Source organism: Lacerta agilis, chromosome 2 (genome assembly GCF_009819535.1).
Source record: "Lacerta agilis isolate rLacAgi1 chromosome 2, rLacAgi1.pri, whole genome shotgun sequence".
NCBI lineage: Eukaryota > Metazoa > Chordata > Lepidosauria > Squamata > Lacertidae > Lacerta > Lacerta agilis.
Window position 1 is genome coordinate 7,408,986 of NC_046313.1, and position 23,268 is coordinate 7,432,253.

A 23,268-nucleotide genomic window follows, 5' to 3' on the forward strand; every position below is an offset into this window, starting at 1 on the left:
GTTCCAGATCTCATATTGCATATCCCCCAACATGGCACAGAGCATAGATAGGGTTGCCATACTTCCAGGAAAACCCAGACATGTCCTCTTTGGGAGGGGGGGTAACATAATCATCCGGGCGGATTTTTATACTTTAAAAAAATGTCTGGGTTGGGGGGGGGGTCAGGCTACTCTGCATGCCATGGCTGCTGCCAGCCTGAATTGGGGAAAGAATACTGGAATACTGTGTCCAGTTCTGGGCACCACAGTTCAAGAAGGATACTGACAAGCTGGAACGTGTCCAGAGGAGGGCAACCAAAATGGTCAAAGGCCTGGCAACGATGACTTATGAGGAACGGCTTAGGGAGCTGGGTATGTTTAGCCTGGAGAAGAGAAGGTTAAGGGGTGATATGATAGCCATGTTCAGATATATAAAAGGATGTCATATAGAGGAGGGTGAAAGGTTGTTTTCTGCTGCTCCAGGGAAGCGGACACAGGGCAATGGATTCAAACTACAAGAAAGAAGATTCCACCTAAACATTAGGAAGAACTTCCTGACAGTGAGAGCTGTTCGACAGTGGAATTTGCTACCAAGGAGTGTGGTGGAGTCTCCTTCTTTGGAGGTCTTTAAGCGGAGGCTTGACAGCCATCTGTGAGGAATGCTTTGATGGTGTTTCCTGCTTGGCAGGGGGTTGGACTGGATGGCCCTTGTGGTCTCTTCCAACTCTATGATTCTATGACATGGGCGTGGTGGCAGTGGCCCTGCATGCCTCTTTCGCCAGCTCGGGCTGGCAGCGGCTCGGGCCGTCCTCTTTTTTGCTCTTCAAGATAAGGCAACCCTAACATAGAAGGCAACTCCCAGGGGCTCGCTCGGTAAAATATTTGAGGGGGCTGGGCCTCCCCAAAGTTGGTGGGCATTGCCACTCTAATGGTGTGCGTGCACTGTGTCATGTGATTATGTGGGGCTGGCCTCCCCCAATATTTTATTCAAGTTGGCACCCCGGCACAGAGGATAATTGGTACTAGATTCATTTCTGATCCTTTACATCCTTTCTTCAAATTTTACTCTGTACAGATAATCAGGAACCAAACAAACCAAAAGTTTACAAAGGAGTGGGAATGTTACAGGGGTTAGCAGGGGGCCGGTCCATTGTCCCTCAGAACTTGTGGGGGGCCGGACTATATTTTTTTTGGGGGGGGTGAACAAATTCCTATGCCCCACAAATAACCCAGAGATGCATTTTAAATAAAAGCACACATTCTACTCATGTAAAAACACGCTGATTTAATATGCGTGGATTAGTTTTCACAAAGTTCTTGATGGAAAGTTAAGGTATTGAATTTACTATAGATGATTGTTAAGGCAATAAAGGACACAGTAAAAAGGAATAAAAGGGGGAGGGAAGAACCGCAGTGAGGTAGACGGAAGATCCTGAAGGCATATGGTGTTGAAACTTTTTCATTGACTATGGGTTTATTCATGATCTTTTTCTTTTTTTTGGACTTATTTTGTGTATCTTGTGTTGTGAAATATACTCAGAGTCAAGTGTGGATTTCATGCTCTTTATTCAGCTCATAGTAGTGAGGAAAATGCAGTTCCTCCAAAACGTTTGCTTTATATATACACTATTTACACAATGGGCCCCACGTGATTGGCTAATTCCGGGATACTCCTGTATGCCAATCGGAGTGCGGATTCACTTCCACCTGGAGCTGGATTGGGTGGCTTCTGCAGACCAATCAGACTGCTGCATTCTGAATCCTATTGTTCTAGGACCAATCAGACTGCTGCATTCTGAATCCTATTGTTCTAGGACCAATCAGACTGCTGCATTTTGGATCCTATTCAACTCAGTACATAACATGTTGTTCGGAAGATGAATGGAATACTTGTAATTAATTTTTTAAAAAATTAACCCTGTACACATCTGAGCGAGAAACTTTCTCCTTTCTTGTATTTCTAAATTACTTTAAGAGGAGATGCAGAATGCAGGTATTTCCTAGGGAATCATGCAAATCCTGTTTTAAAGGTCGCACCTCTATGATGCCAGTCCTGGATTTTACCAGTCTGTGTTGTTGGCTCTCTTGCTTAAGGATTTCGCCTCTTTGATTCCAGAAAGAATTCGTAGTTCTAGCAATACTGTATGCACAACAATCAGAGGTTAAAGGTAAAGGGACCCCTGACCATTAGGTCCAGTTGTGTCCGACTCTGCGGTTGCGACACTCATCTCGCTTTACTGGCCGAGGGAGCTGGCGTACAGCTTCCGGTTCATGTGGCCAGCATGACTAAGCTGCTTCTGGCGAACCAGAGCAGTGCACGGAAACGGCGTTTACCTTCCCGCTGGAGTGGTACCTATTTATCTACTTGCACTTCGACATGCTTTCGAACTGCTAGGTTGGCAGGAGCTGGGACCGAGCAACTGGAGCTCACCCCGTCGCAGGGATTCGAACCGCCGACCTTCTAATCAGCAAGCCCTAGGCTCAGTGGTTTAACCCACAGCGCCACCTGCGTCCCTAATCAGGGGTTAGGAACTCCCTTTTCTTAGAACTGTGCCTTTCTTTTAAAAATAAAAAAAATAAAAAAATCACCACCCACCCATCTGGCACTGCTATGGTTTGCAGAATGTTTAAAGAATATCGTGACACTTCCTTATTTACTGTGGCTTTGTGTGTGTGTTCTTCTTGTCTATAATCTGCACGTTGGTGGATAGGGGCTAATTTTAAGAGGCAGCAAAAACCTAGTTCTGAACTTGCAGGGCTCAGTCCTAGAACAGGCTGCAACTCCCATTACCCCTGGCGTTTGGCTATGCTGAAGGGCACACACCGGCTGTCCTGGGCTTAAGCAGTGAAGCTGGTGCCTCTGAGCATGTTGAGAGGGCATTGAGAAAGCTTGGGTTGTTGGCAAGCTTGAGTCCCGCCACCTCTCTTGAAAAACTAAGCTGTTGATCCTGGGCTAAGGGACTGCATTACTTCCCCAGCGACTCACACTTCCATGGGTAGGAGCAATTTTGGGGGAAACTGCACATTCCCCATCTGGCTTCAGTATGAATGGCCTTCAACCCCAAGGCCAGTTTCTGAAAGTGACAAGGGCCCCAGTATCCCCAGAGGGCCCACCGGAGTGGCATAGCATGGGGGGGGGGCACAAAGGCAGTTGTCTGGGGAACAAAATTTCAACTCTCGGTGCTGCCTCAATACAGCTGTGTGCTTCCATCATGCTTCCTGTGAACCAGGAAGTGACCTCTCCAGACAACAGAATGCCTCTTCTTTTCTTACCTCTGTGGCTGCAATCTCCTGAGTGATGCAGACATAATTAGGCAATTGAATGTGCATATGTATCCCATCTGTTTCCTTCGCACCCTGCCCTCCACGCAGCCCCGGGCACTGGAAACCCATGCTACGCCACTGGCCCAACATCTACATATCTGCCACTATCACTGAGAATTCTCCCTCTGCATGTCCTGCCTCCAGTGTCTTGCCCAGTAGGGTACTCCCTCCCCAAATCTTAGATCCAACAGCAATGCCTGTTGAAACTAAATAATGTGCTTTGTACAGAGCTCGCCCACTAGTCTGTAGGGTCTGTCTACTTTGGCTGGAGGCGGCCCAGCCCTCCAACCTAAGTTCTTTTCCATGAGAGGTTGGTGGGGGTCAAACCTGGAGCTGTCATAGTGCAGAGCATGTGCCCCATCACTGAGCTGCAGGCTTGGAACTGCGCGCTTGTAGGCTGGTTAAATTCCCAGGTGCCGTATGCCCTGTGTTAAGTGGCTCTGAGATTTAGAAAGAAATAATGGGATATCTTTCAAGCTCTACTGTCTTGGTGCATGGTAAGTGCAGGCCTGGTGTCAACATGTGATAGTCATTTTTTTAGTAAACCTTGGTTGCTGGTAACTATGATGTTGATCCTCTCCTATTCTGGTGGGCATCTTAGGTGGTGGAACATGAAAGGCTGACCTCCTATAAATTAAACGCCAGCATTTTCAGTAGGCTGTTCCATCAGCCCTGCATCATCTGCATGTAAATGAAAAACGGTGAATTCGAGCTTGAGGGAAACCCATGTTCTGGGTTTTCGCTCCTCTGCCTCTTTTCACCCAGATCTATCCTCCTCCTGCAGCCTGATCCTGTGTCCGTGTTTACGCAGGAGGAGGCCTACTAGATTGAACAGGACTTTGCCCCCAATAAAGTGTGTGCAGGACTGCAGTCTCAGGAAATGAAAGTTGTAAGAGGAAACCCCAAGAGCGGTGAAGTCAGATACAGTGCCATGATGCCGAAAAGTCACAACTATAGAAACACATTGTTGCTATACAGCAGGCATGTCCAACAGGTAAATCACGATCTACTGGTAGATCACAGGGTGTTCCTGGTAGATCTCTGGCCCCCTCTGTGATCTACTCCCCCTCCAAAAAAAAGCTCAGTAACTTCAGCTTCCCAAAAAAAGCTCTACAACTTTGGCTTCCCCAAGAAAGCTCAAGAACTTTGCCTTTCCAAAAAAAGCTCAGCAACTTTCACTTCCTAGCAAAAAAAAGGTGGGCCATCAGATTAAGTTCCACTATAAGACTGGGAATTCAGCACCCTCAACTGTGTTTTATATAATCAACTTTTGATTTTGTTCTGTGTATATCGCAACACTCATTCACTTCCATTCATTCATATATTCAGTTCCATTCATTCATTTGCTCCCTAAAAAGAAAGAAAGAAAAGAAAGAAAAGCTCAGCCACCTTGGCTCCCCCAAAAAAGCTCAACAACTTTGATCCATTCCATGACAATGGGTAGATCACTGCTAGTTTTTTTACACTGTGAGTAGATCAAAGTCTATTGGCAGTTGGATGTCCCTGCTATACAGCTACGTAGAAATCCTAGATTCTTTCAGGGCCATATAAGAAGAAGAAGAAGAGTTTGGATTTGATATCCCTCTTTATCACTACCCGAAGGAGTCTCAAAGCGGCTAACATTCTCCTTTCCCTTCCCCCCCCACAACAAACACTCTGTGAGATGAGTGGGGCTGAGAGACTTCAAAGAAGTGTGACTAGCCCAAGGTCACCCAGCAGCTGCATGTGGAGGAGCGGGGATGCAAACCTGGTTCACCAGATTACGAGTCTACCACTCTTAACCACTACACCACACACATAGCGTTTCCATGGCTTTGCTACAAGAAATAGGCACATTGGTTTATCTGTCTGCAGGTTAACTGTCTGAAGGCATCAGTAATAGGGCTGTAGCTCTCCCCCCCCCCTTCAATTACTCCTCAATTTAAGCAAGGGTGCCTTAGTTTCCTAAACCAGACATCGTGGCTTAGAGTTGCTTGCAAATGTGGACACTGCTTATGAACAAAGTACAGACGTACCTCAGAAGTCAAACGAACCTCAGAAGTCTGTTCGACTTCTGAAAAGTTCGGAAACCAAGGCACAGCTTGCGATTGGTTCCCGATTGCACAGGCGTGCCGGAAACAATAGCAGAAGCCGCACCGCACGTTCGGCTTCCAAAAAAAAGTTCAAAAACCGGAACACTCACTCCTGGCTCTCGATCGTCTGGGAGCCAAAAACGTTTGACTCCCAAGGTGTTTGGGAGCACAGATATGACTGTATACAGTAATTAAAAAAAAGTTACTGTTAGAGGAAAATGGAAAGGTATGCTATTGTAAACTTGTCAGTGATCAATAAATGCAAAAGCTATGATGTTTAGGTAACTTTCCACAGGAGTTCCAAACTAGAGCTAAACTCCCATAAATGTCCCTGGCTTGCAAGCAATATCAACATATTATACGACTCTGGGGCAACACTAGGGTTCACCTGCAATAGAGTGTGCTTGTGTGTACGAATAGAGCACTGTTACACAGGGGCTGGTAATACTGTTCCTGAACGCTAGTGCTTTCATCTGCTTAAGTACCAGGCACAGGAATGGTTTGTCGTGCATGTATGTCCCTGACTTTGGCCCAAAGCACTGGATGATCTCTCTAGCTTCTTGGGACTCAGCTACATTAATTTTTAAAAATGGCGCTTTGAATCCATTATAAACATGCAACACTAGGTGGCTCTGGAGAGCAATATGTGTGTGTGTGTGATTTTACATAGCATTTCCCCCTTTTTTGTTATAACAATTTAATTTATGACTTATTTATAGCGGTATTTTTCCTGTGTGTAGATCCACCCCTGATCTGCAGCCTCCTCTCCACTGCTGCGGGTTATGTCTTTGTCAATTCAAGTCTTCCGCTAGTATTAGGTGTTTGTGGGTCTGGTTCATCTTGACCCCAGATAGTGTCCCTCCACCCTCCACCCTTTTCCCTTTCCCCTTACCTTTTTCTTTTATTTGATTTACTATTTTGAACTGTGTGGGCCAGTGGTTGTGCATGGCACAGTGAAGAGGCTGTTGCCAGGGAACAGTGTGGTGCAAATTATATAATGAAGCTTCTCATGGGTTGCCAACATGGTGCCTGCGGGCACACATACGCCCCCCCCCCAGGACCTTCCCTGGTGCCCAGAGGGTCCCATCCCCCTTGTCCGTCCTCTGCTGAGAGAAGCCTTAGTAAACCATTAGTAGACTTTTTTCTAGCCTAATTCCATGACCGGGGGGGAGGGGTGATTACCAAGGGTAGGGTTGCAGCTGGGTAGTGGGAAGTTGCAGTGCCCATCTGGTGCCCACAACAGTTTCTCTGGTTTGCACATGTGCCCACAAATCCAACACGTGTGGTGTAGTGGTTAAGAGCGGTAGTCTCGTAATCTGGGGAACCGGGTTCGCGTCTCTGCTCCTCCACATGCAGCTGCTGGGTGACCTTGGGCTAGTCACACTTCTTTGAAGTCTCTCAGCCCCACTCACCTCACAGAGTGTTTGTTGTGGGGGAGGAAGGGAAAGGAGAATGTGAGCCGCTTGGAGACTCCTTCGGGTAGTGAAAAGCGGGATATCAAATCCAAACTCTTCTTCTTCTTCTTCTTCTTCTTCTTCTTCTTCTTCTTCTTCTTCTTCTTCTTCTTCTTTTTCTCCCCTTTGCTTAGGTGGGGTCTGGGATGGGACACAAAGCCATTGCCCTGAGGTTGATGGGTATCCTTGTGTGTTTCTCAGGTTTGCAAGAAGATGGTGAGACTCCACAGGTCGGCTGGAGCCTTGGAGATCTTGTGCCTTTGACGGAGGAGAGACCGCTCTCTGCGCCATGGCCCACCTGACGCGGCTACTAAGGAGGCACTACGGCCCACTGAAGCTGGCTTTGGTGGGCGTCGTCTTTGTCATCTTCCTCTTCATCATGCAGAGAGATGTGAGCAGCGGGGATCAAAAGGAGGATCCCTGGCTAAAGAACATTGTGGACAGGAAGGATCAGATGATCGACATCATGATGGGGGCGGTCAACAACATCCGGGACTCCATGCCCAAGCTGCAGATCCGGGCACCGGTTCAGCAGGAGGCCCTTGAGCAAGACAGCAAGTCTTGCCTGCCCGGCTACTACACGCCCGCAGAACTGAAGCCCTTCATGGAGCGCCCCCCGCAGGACCCCAACAGCCCGGGGGCCGACGGCAAAGCTTTCAAGAAGGACCAGTGGACGCAAGAAGAGACGAAGGAGAAAGAGCGGGGGTACGAGAAACACTGCTTCAACGCCTACGCCAGTGACCGGATTTCCCTCCAGAGGGCTCTGGGACCAGACACTAGGCCTCCTGAGTAAGAACACCATCTTTGTCCACTCAGTATAGAATAATAATAAGAATAATAATTTATTTATACCCCACCCATCTGGCTGGGTTTCCCCAGTCACTCTGGGGAATTAAAAACACGATAAAACATCAAATATTAAAAACTTCCCTAAACAGGGCTGCCTTCAGGTGTCTTCTAAAAGTCAGATAGTTGTTTATTTCCTTGACATCTGATGGGAGGGCATTCCACAGGGCGGGCGCCACTACCGAGAAGGCCCTCTGCCTGGTTCTCTGAAACCTCAATTCTCACAGAGAGGGAACCGCCAGAAGGCCCTCAGAGCTGGACCTCAGTGTCCAGGCTGAACGATGGGGGCCAAGCCTGTTTAGGGCTTTAAAGGTCAGCACCAACACTTTGAATTGTGCTTAGAAACGTACTGGGAGCCTATGTAGGTCTTTCAGGACCGGCGTTATATGGTCCCGGCGGCCGCTCCCAGTCACCAGTCTAGCTGCCGCATTCTGGATTAATTGCAGTTTCTGGGTCACCTTCAAAGGTAGCCCCACGTAGAGCGCATTGCAGTAGTCCAAGTGGGAGATAACCAGAGCATGCACCACTCTGGAGAGGCAGTCTGCGGGCAGGAAGGGTTGGGTGGATACAGATAGCCCTTAACTAAGAGGGTAACTGAGCATTATGAACATACAGTCTCATGGAGAGCCAGCCGTATTCAGTGGGGGTGGGGAGCCTTTGTCAGCCTGAGGGCCCTCTGCCTGTCGTGGACTACAACTCCCATCATCCTTGACCATTCGCCATGCTGGCTGGGGCTGATGGGAGCTGAAGTCGAAAGCGCGCATCAGGTTGGCAAAGGTTGCCTTGAAGAAAGTTCACTGGCATATTTTGAAGACGGTGGGGGGAATTCAACGTCACACTATTATGGTAATTTCTGCTCGCCTGACAGGATGATCTCCCTGTGTGCTGTTCTGGGTTTCCTCCTAAAACACACACACCCAAGAGGAGGAGAGGATAGAAAACCCCATTGCACTAGATAGAGTCCTTGTGCTGGCTCCCACTAGCACAACCATTTTGTGGGATTTGGATCAATATGTAATTAATTAGTATAAAAGCACCAGTACAGTATAATGGCTAGAGCATTGAACTAGGACCAGTGGTAGATGTGGGTTTAAACCCACACTCAGCCATAAAGTTCACTGGGTGATGTTGAGCCAGTCACACACTTTCGTAGGGTGGGAGGGGCTACAACTAGGAACATTTGCTTCCAGCTCCTTGGAATACGTTGTTTGCATTATTATTATTATTATTATTATTATTATTATTATTAGGGTTTCGTATTTGAAGCATATCAAAACACCTAAGAGAATCCAGCATGTCTGAAGCTTTCCAATTGTGAGGATAATGTTTTTTAACATCTCATTGAAATTGTGAATGTAGAGTTCAGAATTCTCATTTAGAAGTTGTTTGGTTGGTGTTTGGGTTTCGTTTTGTTTGTTTGTTTGCTTGCTTTTTGTGCTGAGCCTTAAGTATTTTGCAAGTAATCATTTTGGCTCTAATTAAAAGACCATTCAAAATTTGTAATCTGGTGACCACCTGGCAATACTGTCTGAACTATCCTGGAGAAAATAACTCCGTAGCTACTACTTTGGGCCATTTGGAGATCTGGGGGGGGGGGGGTGCTATCAAGAAGATCTCCCCATTCCAGCTGCCTGCACAGATTCCTGGGCACTGTCTACTGAAGAAGTGGCAATAATTGGCAGGCAGCTGGGGGTTGCTGCTGCATTTCCTTCTGCCCAAATTCCCTCTGCTAAGAGCTGAAATCTTGCTGGTTCTCATCCGTGGTGAAGAAAAAGGCCTGAGGTGCGTTTCTCACTTTTTAATTATCCGCGGCTACCCCTTCTCCTCCTGCTTTCCCCTACCTTCTACGCCCCGCTAGCGTCCCATTTATCAAGCAGCGAGCATTTACAATTTCAAACCCTCTCTTCTCCACCCCCACCCCCCACAAGCCCAAGTTCAAAAACTTTCTTATTCCATCCGTCGCCCGCCCTTGGTTTTGTTCCGTCTCTTCCCACTTCTAACAGTTTCGGTGCCCCCTTCCACTTCTTCTTCACTTTGCTTGCCAAGTGGAACAGACACGGCTTACAGTACAGCGGGGGGCAAGGAAGGAGTCAAACGTGACCCCTTCTTTTTCCCCCCCTCCCCTGTGGTCTGAGGCCACTGCTGCTTCTCATAGAGGGGAGATAAGTCAGTCAAGGCCTTGCGGTGGGTGGGAAGAAGGGAGCCAACAAAGGCGACCCGAATAATGGCTCCAAAAAAAAACTAGGCTGAAGGGGGAGCGATTGCAGTCTCTCTCTCTCCTCTCCTTACCTCCCGCCCTCCCAGCGACCGATTATTTCTGCCTAGCAGGTGTAGATGTCACAATGGAAGAATGCTCTGTTCTAGGCAGGGAGTTGCAAGAATGTTATTCAGTCAACCAAAGAGGCATAAACCAATTTAAATTAAAGTGCAAAGCCCTCCCAGAACCAAAAACCATAAATCGGGAGAGCTGGGGGGGAAATTGGCTCAGATGGAGGGAGCCCATGAATGAAACTTTTTATTGTTGAGCACTTTGGGGGGGTGGCAGGGGGAGAGGCAGAAGAAAAACCTGATCTACCATGTGGAACGTATTCCCCCTTTTGATGTGGACTGGAGGTATGCAGCATGTAAGGGACTCGTCTGCCTTCCTGCTGGAAAATTCAGAGAGAAGGGTATGGGCATTGAAATCAAAAGAGATTGATGAGAAGGGGAGCAAGTTGCAGAAATTATTTAAAGCCTTGGACTCTGTTTCCCACCCCCACCCCTCATGTTTTCGCCAAGAACTGTTTTGTGTTGCATGTCCTGGAAATGTTACATATAGAATCAGAGAATAGTAGAATTGGAAGGTACTCCTAGATATAGTCCAACCCCCTGCAATGCAGGATTCTCAACTAAACCATCCATCATTTATGGCCGTCCAACCTCTGCTTAAAAACCTCCAAGGAAGGAGAGTCCTCAACCTCCCTTGGGAGACTGTTCTACTGTCTATCTTCAAATATCTCAAGGGTGTATGACATGGAAGCGGAGGCAAGCAATTCTTCCTCTGCTCCAGAGGCTAGGATCCTAACCAATGGCTTCCAGTTACAAGATGGAAGATTCTGACTAAACATCAGGAAAAACTTTCTGGCAATAAGAGTTGATAGACAGTAGAATGGTCTCCCTCGGAAGGTTGTGGGCTCTCCTTCCTTGGAGGTTTCTATGAGTCTGTGATCATAAGTTCTACCTGCTTAAAACTCCCACAACTGTTTATGGTCTTAGCAGGGTTGGCCCAAGACATTTTGCTGCCTGAGGCAAAAGACAAGATCTGTCTCCCCAACACCATCACCCCATGTGCAGAAGCTCAGAGGACTGCCAGTTGAATCCTCCTTCAAGACTTTCAGTGAGGTAGCAGCATTCTCACACACATAAGCAGAGCTCAGGGTGATCCCTCTAGCACAGTGGTGGCGAAGCTATGGCACGCGTACCAGAGAGGGCACTCTGAGCCCTCTCTGTGGGCACGCACACCATCGCCGAAGCAGGGCCATGGTTTCCATGCCGGGGGGGGGGAGAGGAAGGCTCGCGCGCCGTACAAAATATGCGGCACCAGGGCCTAGTGAGTATTGAGGGGCTGAGCAGGCATCAACTTTTGATGCGCCAGGGCCTCCCACCAGTCTGTTTTTCCTACTTGGGAGTAAGCCGCCTTGAGTTCAGCAGGGCTTAACTCCCGGGTTAAAAGGTAAAGGGACCCCTGACCATTAGGTCCAGTCGTGTCCGACTCTGAGGTTGCAGTGCTCATCTCGCATTACTGGCAGAGGGAGCCGGCGTACAGCTTCTGGGTTATGTGGCCAGCATGACTAAGCCGTTTCTGGCAAACCAGAGCAGCTCACGGAAACGCCGTTTACCTTCCCGCCAGAGCGGTACCTATTTATCTACTTGCACTTTGACGTGCTTTCGAACTGCTAGGTGGGCAGGAGCTGGGACCAAGCAATGGGAGCTCACCCTGTCGCGGGGATTCGAACCGCCGACCTTCTGATCGGCAAGCCCTAGGCTCTGTGGTTTAACCCACAGCGCCACCCGTGTCTGTTTTTCCTACTCGGGAGTAAGCCGCCTTGAGTTCAGCAGGGCTTAACTCCCAGGTTAGTAAGCATATAAAGCATATAAAGACGGCAACCTAAGAAGGGGCTGCTGGGTATACATGTTTGCTGGGCTTTCCTGTGGAAGCCAACAGAGAAATTAATTTCATGGAGGCTGCGATCAAACAGGAGCCAAAGAAACGGCAAATAATAATAATAATAATAATAATAATAATAATAATAATACCCCTCCCATCTGGCTGGGTGTGTGTGTGTGTATTGTTGTTCAGTCGTTCAGTCGTGTCCGACTCTTCGTGACCCCATGGACCAGAGCACGCCAGGCACCCCTATCCTCCACTGCCTCTCGCAGTTTGGCCAAATTCATGCTAGTCGCTTCGAGAACACTGTCCAACCATCTCATCCTCTGTCGTCCCCTTCTCCTTGTGCCCTCCATCTTTCCCAGCATCAGGGTCTTTTCTAGGGAGTCTTCTCTTCTCATGAGGTGGCCAAAGTACTGGAGCCTCAACTTCAGGATCTGTCCTTCTAGTGAGCACTCAGGGCCGATTTCCTTCAGAATGGATAGGTTTGATCTTCTTGCAGTCCATGGGACTCTCAAGAGTCTCCTCCAGCACCATAATTCAAAAGCATCAATTCTTCGACGATCAGTCTTCTTTATGGTCCAGCTCTCACTTCCATACATTACTACTGGGAAAACCATAGCTTTAACTATACGGACCATACATAAAAATATATTTGTATGTGTGCAGGCAGACAATCATTATCTCATATTAAAAATTGGGAGAGGGTGGCTCTTAGTACAGCCCTCCAGTGTACACTAATGGCCAAAATTGTAGAACCTTCAGGTTTGATGGCTCATAAAAAAACCACTTTGTTTTGGAGTAATACCAGTGCTTTCTTTTCTGTGGGGACACAGGGGGACACATACCCCTAAACATTTTGTGAATTTAACGGGAGAAGAAATTCACTGTATTTATTTCCCCCGATTTGAACTGTATTTATTTTCCCTTGGTGGTGATTTTCTTGAGTCAAAATGAGAGTACCCCTAAACATTTTTTTTAGGGGGAAAAAGCACCGAGTTTTACCATAAAATTATATATCAATGGAAAGATGATTTAATGAAGAATGCAATGCAATAACTTTTATGAAGGATTATTTATTACGACAGCACTCATAAAGAAGAAACGTGAAACACACCGGAAAAATGAGATATACAGGTTAAATTTCCGTGTGGGCACTTTGCGATAAATAAGTGGGTTTTGAGTTGCAGTTTGGGCACTCGGTCTCTAAAAGGTTCACCATCACTGTTCTTTGAAATTGGGGGGGGGGAGTACTCAGTGGCAGTACACATGACTCTGGTCTATTCTGTAGGGGGGGTAGCCAAATGGTTGGTTGCTGATGCCCTCCTCCCAATATCTGCTACCTGAGGCCATTGCTTCACTCTGCCTAACGGTAGAGCCGTCCCTGGTTTCTAGCAGCATAGAGACCAATCTCTGTCTGGTTTAAAGACAAACTTTTAAGATTCGCTACAGGAATGGGGAGGATGTAACTCTTTGGGTGACTCCTATCGTTCTTGACTGTTGGACCTACTGGCTAAGGCTGATGGGAGTTGTAGTCCAACCATAACTGGAGGCTCCATCCTGCTCTAGTAACTAGAGGGGGAACAGAGCAACCCTTCCTTCATCTCATGCATACCATGGATTTGATGTTCCTTTTGTAGGTGCATCGACCAAAAGTTCAAACGCTGCCCGCCCCTCCCAACCACCAGTGTTGTCATCGTCTTCCATAACGAGGCCTGGTCAACCTTGCTTCGCACTGTGTTCAGCGTCCTGTACTCCTCCCCAGCTATATTGCTAAAGGAAATCATTCTTGTGGATGATGCCAGTACAGATGGTAAGTACAGCCTCATGGGAGCTAGATGGATGTGGGCTTCACCCTGAAAGGCAGAGCGAACCTCTTGCTTCTTGCTCTAGGGATGAGGGAGACATTTGGTTTGATTTGATTTGAAGGTGAGCCTACCTAAGTCACACTTTCTGGAACAATATGCAAACTGAAACACAGCCCTCCTCCAAAATTCAAACTTCTCTGAATTTTGCAATGCAGTCATCCCACCTATTAACACCCACAAAAATGTGTTATATTGGGGCAAAGTTTGCATATATATAAGAGGGACATGGGTGGCGCTATGGTCTAAACCACAGAGCCTAGGGCTAGCTGATCAGGTCGGCGGTTCGAATCCCCATGACAGGGTGAGCTCCCGTTGTTCGGTCCCAGCTCCTGCTCACCTAGCAGTTCGAAAGCACGTCAAAGTGCAAGTAGATAAATAGGTACCACTCAGGCGGGAAGGTAAACGGCGTTTCTGTGCACTGCTGTGGTTCGCCGGAAGTGGCTTAGTCATGCTGGCCACATGACCCGGAAGCTGCCTGTGGACAAACACCAGCTCCCTTGGCCTATAGAGCGAGATGAGTGCGCAACCCCAGAGTCATCTGTGACTGGACCTAATGGTCAGGGGTAACTATACCTTTATGCATATATAAATGCATATATTAATGAAAAGAACATGCAAACGTGCAGTTAGGGGAAACAGCTTTGCAAAAAAGTATGAGGAGAAATTCCCGCTAAAATGCTGACAAATTTTCACGAGGACTTTTTTGGTTTTAAAAAAAATAGCAAACGGTTGTGGAAATGTGGGAGAATGGAATATTTACCCCATTGTTCTTTATTTTGAAATATTTGTCCAGTGGTGGGGAATGGTACTGTTTCTGCAGCTCCTTTCATTCTTCTTTAAGAAAACCCCCTGCCAGTTTTGTGCCAGCAGAGGTGAGATTCAGAGCTCATCCTTACTAGTAGTCCCGAAAGAGAACTTGCCAGAGAGGAAATATACAAGTAAATCTGGTAGTGGTCAGATCCTGGTGTAGTTGGGTTTCCCCAGGAAGTGAATAACTTTTAGGCTCTGCCTTTTGCAGCTTTCCCTTCCTGATGCATAGCTGTTAGGATGAACCCTTGATTCACACTGTGGCAGGTTATTGATAGTTCTGTTTATTTGGGGAGGGGTGTAATCCTGCTACAGTCATACCTTGGGTCTTGAACACTTTGGCTCCTGAACAAATCGGCTCCTGAACAATAGAAACCTGGAAGTAAGTGTTCTGGTTTTTGAACAATTTTCAGAAGCCGAGTATCCGGCACAGCTTCCGGTTGGCTGCAGGAGGTTCCTGCAGCCAATCAGAAGCCATGCTTTCGTTTCCAAATGTTTTGGAAGTCGAACGGACTTCCGGAACGAATTCTGTTCAACTTCCAAGGTACGACTGTGTTTGACTATTTCTGCCATTTGACTGGAGACACGTTTTCCCATGATCTGTAGATGTGACAGGCCATATTTAGCTTCCTTCTGGAAATAAATTGCTCACTTGGGCAACTTCAGTAACCACAAGCTGCCATTTAGCAATCTAAATTGGTTGTGCCCGAGGTTAGGATAATGACACAGTTCAACATCAGGACTTCCCAGGGGTGGACCAGGGAGGTGAAGAGAATCTGCTCTCCTGAATCTCAGCTACTCAGGTTGTCAGAAGGCTGTTGAACTCGCCAAGGAGGGTTTGTGAGTTCTTTTTAACATATCAGCTAATGCAATGTAGATAGTTATTTAATCCCTGCTCACTCTAAGCTCTTCCAGACAGCTTGTTTGTTAAGCATTCGCCCTGATTTGCTTGCACAAAGCTTACACGAGGGTTAGATTCTTTCCAAACTTTATTGAACATTTGTTCTGATTTGTTTGCAGAGCAGTCCTACGTCAAGTAATATTTGTTTTGTGTTCCTTCTGATCTGCTTGTGGGGTGTTTGATATGTTTTACCATTCATCTGTTCACCCCACACTTCTCCGTGCATTCCCCATTCCATAGCTGTCAACCTTTCCCTTTTTTTGCGGGAAATTCCCTTATCATAGCATTGGGAAACAGCAGGGAGGGTTGACAGCTATGCATTACTTTCCTAACTGCAAAAAGTCCCCTATTGTAGTGGATTTGTTGCGCTGGGGTAATGACAGAGCCCTTTAATCCACTGTAGCTGCTCAAATCTAAAGTAGCAGGTTGTGCTTGAGTCTCTCCTGCAAAATAATGACAGGCTGAAGGCAGCAAATCTTTAATCTCTGTCCATCTCTTATGCTTGGAATTCTCCTCCCCTAATCAGAGCTGTCAACCTTCCTTTTTTTTGCAATGGGAAACGGCGCTGGAATAAGGGAATTCCCTGCAAAAAAAGGGAAAGTTGACCGCTATGCCCCTAATACCTGCTTAGCTCTTTCTTTCTTTCTTTCTTTCTTTCTTTCTTTCTTTCTTTCTTTCTTTCTTTCCTTCTTTCTTTCCTTCCTTCCTTCCTTCCTTCCTTCCTTCTTTTAGAAAATGCCATCACTTCTGTTTGGGCCTTTGAGCAGGTATACAGTGTGTTCACCAACTCCAAAGCAAATGCTCTGCTGGGAGTGTTGCTTAATTTCCATTCCATCTGAGCGTTGCTTCTGGGAAGGCTGAGAATGCGTGCAAGTATTGGCCAGCATGGTATGCCTGGGCACGGAAATGATAGGTGTTTGGCCCAAAATCTCTGTAGTCAGTGGGAAGAACCAGGTTTGCTGTAACTTTATGTCATATATTCCATATTTTATGTTTTTATGGGCTTATAGCCGCAATAAATTTGAATTTTAATTTGAACCGGGGAGAAAAACTAAATGCCTGTTCAGCATGTCATACTGTTGTTGGTGGAAGACTTCTGTTGCCTTCTGAGTCTCGTGCTGCACCAAATTAGGTGTCCCAGAATATCAGAACTGTATGCTTAGCACCTGCACACATCAAATAGTTTCCACTTCCTTGTGGGATTTGTTCTGTTCTGTTTTGGTTTTTTGCTGGTTCTTCCATCCAAAACATTTGGATACTACATCTAGTCCAGGGGTAACCAACATTTGTTGTTGTTCAGTCGTTCAGTCGTGTCCGACTCTTCGTGACCCCATGGACCAGAGCACGCCTATCCTTCACTGCCTCCCGCAGTTTGGCCAAACTCATGCCAGTCGCTTCGAGAACACTGTCCAACCATCTCATCCTCTGTCATCCCCTTCTCCTTGTGCCCTCCATCTTTCCCAACATCAGGGTCTTTTCCAGGGAGTCTTCTCTTCTCATGAGGTGGCCAAAGTACTGGAGCCTCAACTTCAGGATCTGTCCTTCTAGTGAGCACTCAGGGCCGATTTCCAACATTATCCCCTCCAGATATGGTGGACTACAACTTCCACTATCCTTGACCATTGACTGTGCTGGCTGAGGCTGGTGGAAGTTGTTTATTAAGTATCGCTAGGTGCACTTCCAGACTGTCGCTATTTTCAGGCGAGACTCAACTGCATAACTGGCCAATTCAGGTTGTGCAACTATAATTGACTGGTAGGTCTTGTGCAACAAACCCGCTCCTCAAAAAGATCAGCCATTTTGTGCTCAGAAAAGTGATGGGGAAATGCAGTAGAAAACAGGTTGGGACACTTATTTTGATATAATGTCATCTAGCCTCTCTGAAGACAAAGCAGAATGAATGTTCAATAAACAGGTCATCTGGAAGCACCTTTAGCTGTTGTTTGGAGGAAGGGGAGGAGTGTGTGTGTGTGAGAGAGAGAGAGAGAGAGAGAGTGAGAGTGAGAGTGAGAGAGAGAGAGCGTTACTGCAACAGGTTAGCACGGCTACCTTTTACTGTATCTGGTGGTTGCCTCCATTTCACAGTGGTTGTTTTTCTTGGTACTGCGCTGCCTGTTCCTGCGGATTCTGTTTCAAGCGGTCTCTTTTCAAGTTTGTCTCAAAACCCGATGCAGAAGAAGAGCAAAAGCAGGCCGTGCCTCACCACGGTGACTTGAACCGCTTCCTGCCATGCGCCACACCTGGCAGTGAGCTGAGTGCCTAAAGGAGGACTAGGTTTAGATTCTAAGGGATGCCTTCTAAACAACCCTCTCAAGGTTTACACCGGGCATAGTTAGAAACACAAAAACTGCAAATACCTTTAAAACAAGACTTAAAACCATAGCCCTCCCCTAACACTCCATACACTCCAGATGCCTTTGCCCTTGGTGCCCTGCCCCCAGAAGGAAATGTGCCCCCCCAACTGCAGAAGCTTCTCCACTCCTGCCCTCCCCGTTCCTGTCCCCACCCGCTCCTTCTCTTCTCCTTGCCCTGCTTATCACAGTCCGAATCCACGACCACCTATTACTGTATTTTTCGCTCCATAGGGCGGACCAGATCATAGGGCGCACCTCGTTTTTAGAGGAGGAAACAAGAAAAAAACTATTTTTCTGGTTTTCCTCCTCTAAAAGCCCTGTGTTTTTTGAGGATCAGCTAAACGTTTTGCAGCTTTTTTTGCAAAGGGAAAAGCCCTGTGTTTTTTGAGGATCAGCTAAAAGTTTTGCAGCTTTTTTTGCAAAGGGAAAAGCCCTGGTTTTTTGAGGATCAGCTAAAAGTTTTGCAGCTTTTTTGCAAAGGGAAAAGCCCTGTTTTTTTGAGGATCAGCTAAAAGTTTTGCAGCTTTTTGCAAAGGGGGAAAAGCAAAGCTCCTTTTGCAAAGGGGGAAAAGCAAAGAGGAAAAGCTCTGTTTTTATGGGGTTCAACTCACATTTCTGCAGCTTCTAAAGGAAAGGGAGCCTTTTCTACAGTTTTCAGACAGATAATCTAATCAGCCAGTCACATGTCCTGGGGAAACAAACAACCTCCCTCTGCAGCACATTCAACAAAGGAGGGCGGGGCTGAAAGGGAGCTGGGGACTCTTATCTCTCTCCCGATCTCTTGCTGATCAGCTGCTGAGCGGGGTCCTTTCAACACCCCCTTTTCTCTTTGTAAAATAAAAAGCATGATCCTCTTTTGGCCCCTGGGCAATTCAGCTCCAGGGAACACCATTCGCTCCATAAGACGCACAGATATTTCCCCTTACTTTTTAGGAGGAAAAAAGTGCATCTTATGGAGCGAAAAATACGGTAGTTTTTAATATGTTGTGAGGGGGGGGGAGAGGATACGCCAAGCAGATTTTTTTACAAAAAGGTTTTAAAATTGTACTCGGAACGAATCTCACCTTTTGCATCATTACTTTTCCCACACATTTGCCAGGCGTTTGAGTGCTGTGCCCCTCTAACACTTGATACACTCTGTTCCAGATTACTTGAAAGACGAGTTGGACAGCTATGTGAAGCAACTGCAGATAGTGAAGGTCGTCCGGCAGCTGGAAAGGAAGGGTTTGATCACTGCCCGGTTGCTGGGTGCCAGCGTTGCTACGGGAGACGTGCTCACTTTCCTAGATGCTCACTGTAAGTCGCAACTCGTTGGCGAGCCCCGTCCTCGATGTGGGGCTTGTCTTGCTTCGCAAAGCCAGTGCACACACACACGGGGCTGTGCGCATGGTTTGATTGCTGTACCGATGAGGCTAGTTTGCAAACTGCTGCTGAGGGCAGCATCCGACCGTGAGCCGCATGCGTGAATGAGCTGCGGCAGGTCAAACAGCACAGATATGAGTCTGGCCGTTGCCTCGGGTGCTGTGCTTCTCAACTTGGAGCTGCTTCACAAGGTCAGTTGCCGGTGATCAAGCGCAGAAGAACAACGTGGTTTCTGTGCATGTGTGCATCAACGCGGTTGGCAGCTGAAAGTGTGAGCAGACTCGGCTCAGCTGGACTGTGCATTAGGAGGTGAGGTGAGGCTCAAAGGGCTCATGCACACATACACGGCATCAACTGGCTGATCCAAAGGTAGAGAAATCAAGCGACTTACATGCATGTGTGCATGCACTCTTTTTATTGGGGGTGAGAGTGAGGAATCCTGATTTTGTAACATTCTGCTCATGGAAGGCACAATAGGATACAGCCCTGTGCTGTGCATTATGAAAATGGCATGCATGTTTTGGTTCTCCCTTTCTTTCTATTCACCCAAAGTGCGGCTTTCTTTGGCACGCAATTTGTTTGTGCGTGCCCTGGCTTTTCATATATAGCAGAGTAGCATATTTCTGAAGCAGGCTAAAAAGTGAAAGCCAAAAAGAAGGAGGGTTATTCTTCCCACAGTGCATAGCAGCAGAACTATGGTGGAATAAATGGAGGCATTCAATGTGGAGCCTGTCATAGTTCCAGACCTTTTCTGGCTGGGCTGAATTTTGTTGAAGGAACTCAAGGAAGCCTCCATGCAGATACAGCAGGATGGCCTCATGGGGTTATGTTCTCACAATGGACTACAACTGTACTACAACTGTCTGCATTGGCTGGGGCTGATGGGAATTGTGAGCTGAACAACCTCGGGAGGGTCACATGTTTAACCCAAACATGTATTTGGGGACCTATTTCTTTTTCTTTCTTTCTACTATGTATTTAATGGTGACAATGCTCCTGTTGAGACCCACCTTGGATCAGGCTGCAACTCACCAGTGGGTCCCAACCCGCTAGTCGAAAACTAGTGCTTATTGTATTGGGATGTTTTCTCGATGTTGCCACCAGAGGCCACTGTTCATTTTCACAGTGGCTCTGCACAATTTTTTGGACCCTGAAATGGCTATTCCAGAATGTAAATCAGTTCCAGGCTATGAAATTAGAAGTATGAGTAGTCAGGGAGAGCCCAGATATTAGCATCCAGTTATTTGGAGTTTCCCAGTTCTGAGCATCTGTAATAGTGTGGTAGACTGCTAGGCAGTGGACATTTTAATAAAAATTGCTTTTGTGTACATCAGTGCTGTCAAGTATCCTGTTTTCCCCGGGAATCTCCCTTATTTCAAGCAGTTTCCCGCTGCTATCCCTTATTTTTTTATATCCCTTTAATTTCCCGTTTTTTCAAAGGTAGCAGCTCCTCTCCCTCCCCCTGCTGGCCAGGGACTGGGAAGACTTCACCTCCTTGCAGCCATAATAATAATAATAATAATAATAATAATAATAATAATAATATTTATTATTTGTACCCCGCCCACCCGGCTGGATTCCCCCAGCCACTCTGGGCGGCTTCCGACAAAAATCAGATACAAAAATATCACACATTAAAAACTTCCCTGAAAAGCAAGCAGGAGCCATTTCCTGCGCTTACAGGCATCGTAGCCCATGGGCAGCGTTTCCGAAATACCGTTAGCCTACTGAGCGCGCTCACACCAGTGCCGCTGCCCACTTTTCATCTGGCTCCGCCCACCACTGCCATGTGACTGTCCCCGGGATAGGTGAGCCTGCTGGTCCCTTATTTTCAAATCCGAAACTTGACAGCTATGGTGTACATCTGCATGGTAAGGTGATCAGGAGCTGCCATTTTCTCCTTGGGGGACAAGGAGAAGGTGGAAGAGAGAAGAAGTGGCTGTTACAATGTCAAGAAGATGAGGTGAAGGGAAAGGATTTGCAAGGGTGAAATGACCCGGGACAATCAAAGCTTGCGTAGAGACAACATCTGATGATGCCATCCGTTTCCCCTTCTCTCTTTTTAGGTGAATGTTTCCATGGCTGGTTGGAGCCTCTCTTATCGCGCATTGCTGAGGAACCCACCGCTGTGGTCAGTCCAGATATCACCACCATTGACTTGAACACTTTTGAGTTTTCCAAGCCAATTCAGTACGGGAAGCAGCACAGCCGGGGTAACTTTGACTGGAGCCTGACTTTTGGATGGGAGTCCATCCCTCAGCATGAGAAGCAGAGAAGGAAAGATGAGACTTACCCCATCAAGTAGGTCCATGATGAAAGCTCCTTTCTGGTAGACCGTTTTATGCCACTCACTGTTAAGTTAACCTCTGTGTAAATCACAGTATGTTGTTGTTGTTGTTCAGTCGTTCAGTCATGTCCGACTCTTCGTGACCCCATGGACCAGAGCACGCCAGGCACGCCTATCCTTCACTGCCTCCCGCAGTTTGGCCAAACTCATGCCAGTCGCTTCGAGAACACTGTCCAACCATCTCATCCTCTGTCGTCCCCTTCTCCTTGTGCCTTCCATCTTTCCCAACATCAGGGTCTTTTCTTGGGAGTCTTCTCTTCTCATGAGGTGGCCAAAGTACTGGAGCCTCAACTTTGTCCTTCTAGTGAGCACTCCGGGCTGATTTCTTTAAGAATGGATAGGTTTGATCTTCTTCTTCTTTGATCACAGTATAATCTGCACCAAAACCCACACACTAACCACGTAGCCCTGATAAAATTCAGTAATTATTGGTTAGCTTCATTTGTTGGATCAAATGAAAGTTTTGTTTTTTTATTTATTTATCCAAATGTCTCAATGAGACAGGAATGCAACTGATGTCGTGGTGGTTTAAGGCACTCACAAAAATGGCAGGTGGGAGGTGTCATCTTAGAAGAGTCATGAAGTGGAAAGGGAGAAGAAAGCCTAAAACGGCCCCTTTGTGCTGTTTGTGATGATGGCTAGAATAAGGTAGCAGCATCCTTCTTGCTTCATTTTAGTTGTGTGAGAGCTAGCAACAGAGTTTTCCAGGCACCTCCTGTTCGGTGCTGGAATCCCACCAACACTCTTCCTCTCTTTCTCTCTCTTTCCGCCTGACCTCTTGGCTGTCCTGAGGAGATAGGGAGAGCATGACCTGAGATCTGCACCAGTTGTAATGGGGTGGTTGGACCTTTTCTCCCACAAAATCCCAACTTCAAAATAACAGCTAAATGATACAACACTGTAGCTCTGTGAGGTTTGAGGTGATAACCGAATGTCAGAATTCAAAACTTCAAAACTGTGTTGCTTATGGAGCGAATGGTGGTCCCTGGAGCTGAATTTCCCAGGGGCCAAAAGAGGACCATGCCTTTTATTTTACAAAGAGAAAAGGGGGTGTTGAAAGGACCCCGCTCAGCAGCTGATCAGCAAGAGATCGGGAGAGAGATAAGAGTCCCCTGCTCCCTTTTGGCCACGCCCTCTTGCCACGTCCTCCTTTGTTGAATGTGCTGCAGAGGGAGGTTGTTTGTTTCCCCAGCGACATGTGACTGGCTGATTAGTTTATCTGTCTGGAAACTGTAGAAAGGGCTCCCTTTCCTTTAGAAGCTGCAGAAATGTGAGTTGAACCCCATAAAAATGGGGCTTTTCCTCTTTGCTTTCCCCCCTTTGCAAAAGGAGCTTTGCTTTCTCCCCTTTGCAAAAAAAGCTGCAAAACTTTTAGCTGATCCTCAAAAAAACAGGGCTTTTCCCTTTGCAAAAAAGCTACAAAACTTTTAGCTGATCCTCAAAACAAACAGGGCTTTTCCCTTTGCAAAAAAAGCTGCAAAACTTTTAGCTGATCCTCAAAAAACCAGGGCTTTTCCCTTTGCAAAAAAAAGCTGCAAAACTTTTAGCTGATCCTCAAAAAAAACATGGCATTTAGAGGAGGAAAACCAGAAAAATATTTTTTTCCCTTGTTTCCTCCTCTAAAAACGAGGTGCGCCCTATGGTCCGGTGCACCCTATGGAGCGAAAAATACGGTAACTTTGTGTTGTCGATACACCCTTAGCCTACCACCACCCCCGTTAGAAAAATATACATTACTGTGATCTACCTCCTGGCGCTTCCTTGGGATATAAGGATTATAAACCACTTGGTATACTCGGAAGTTCTT

General features: G+C 46.9%; 1 protein-coding gene across 1 annotated transcript in view; it reads left to right on the forward strand.

Moving 5' to 3' along the window:
- The first annotated feature begins 7,033 nt into the window (after positions 1-7,033).
- GALNT6 (polypeptide N-acetylgalactosaminyltransferase 6) overlaps positions 7,034-23,268 on the forward strand; it is a 30,557-nt gene continuing 14,322 nt past the window's right edge. Inside the window, exons 1-4 of the mRNA XM_033138442.1 lie at positions 7,034-7,618; positions 13,463-13,635; positions 18,899-19,048; positions 21,181-21,415. Coding sequence (XP_032994333.1) covers positions 7,119-7,618; positions 13,463-13,635; positions 18,899-19,048; positions 21,181-21,415 — 1,058 coding nt within the window. The 5' untranslated portion in view covers positions 7,034-7,118. The remainder of the gene's footprint in view (positions 7,619-13,462; positions 13,636-18,898; positions 19,049-21,180; positions 21,416-23,268) is intronic.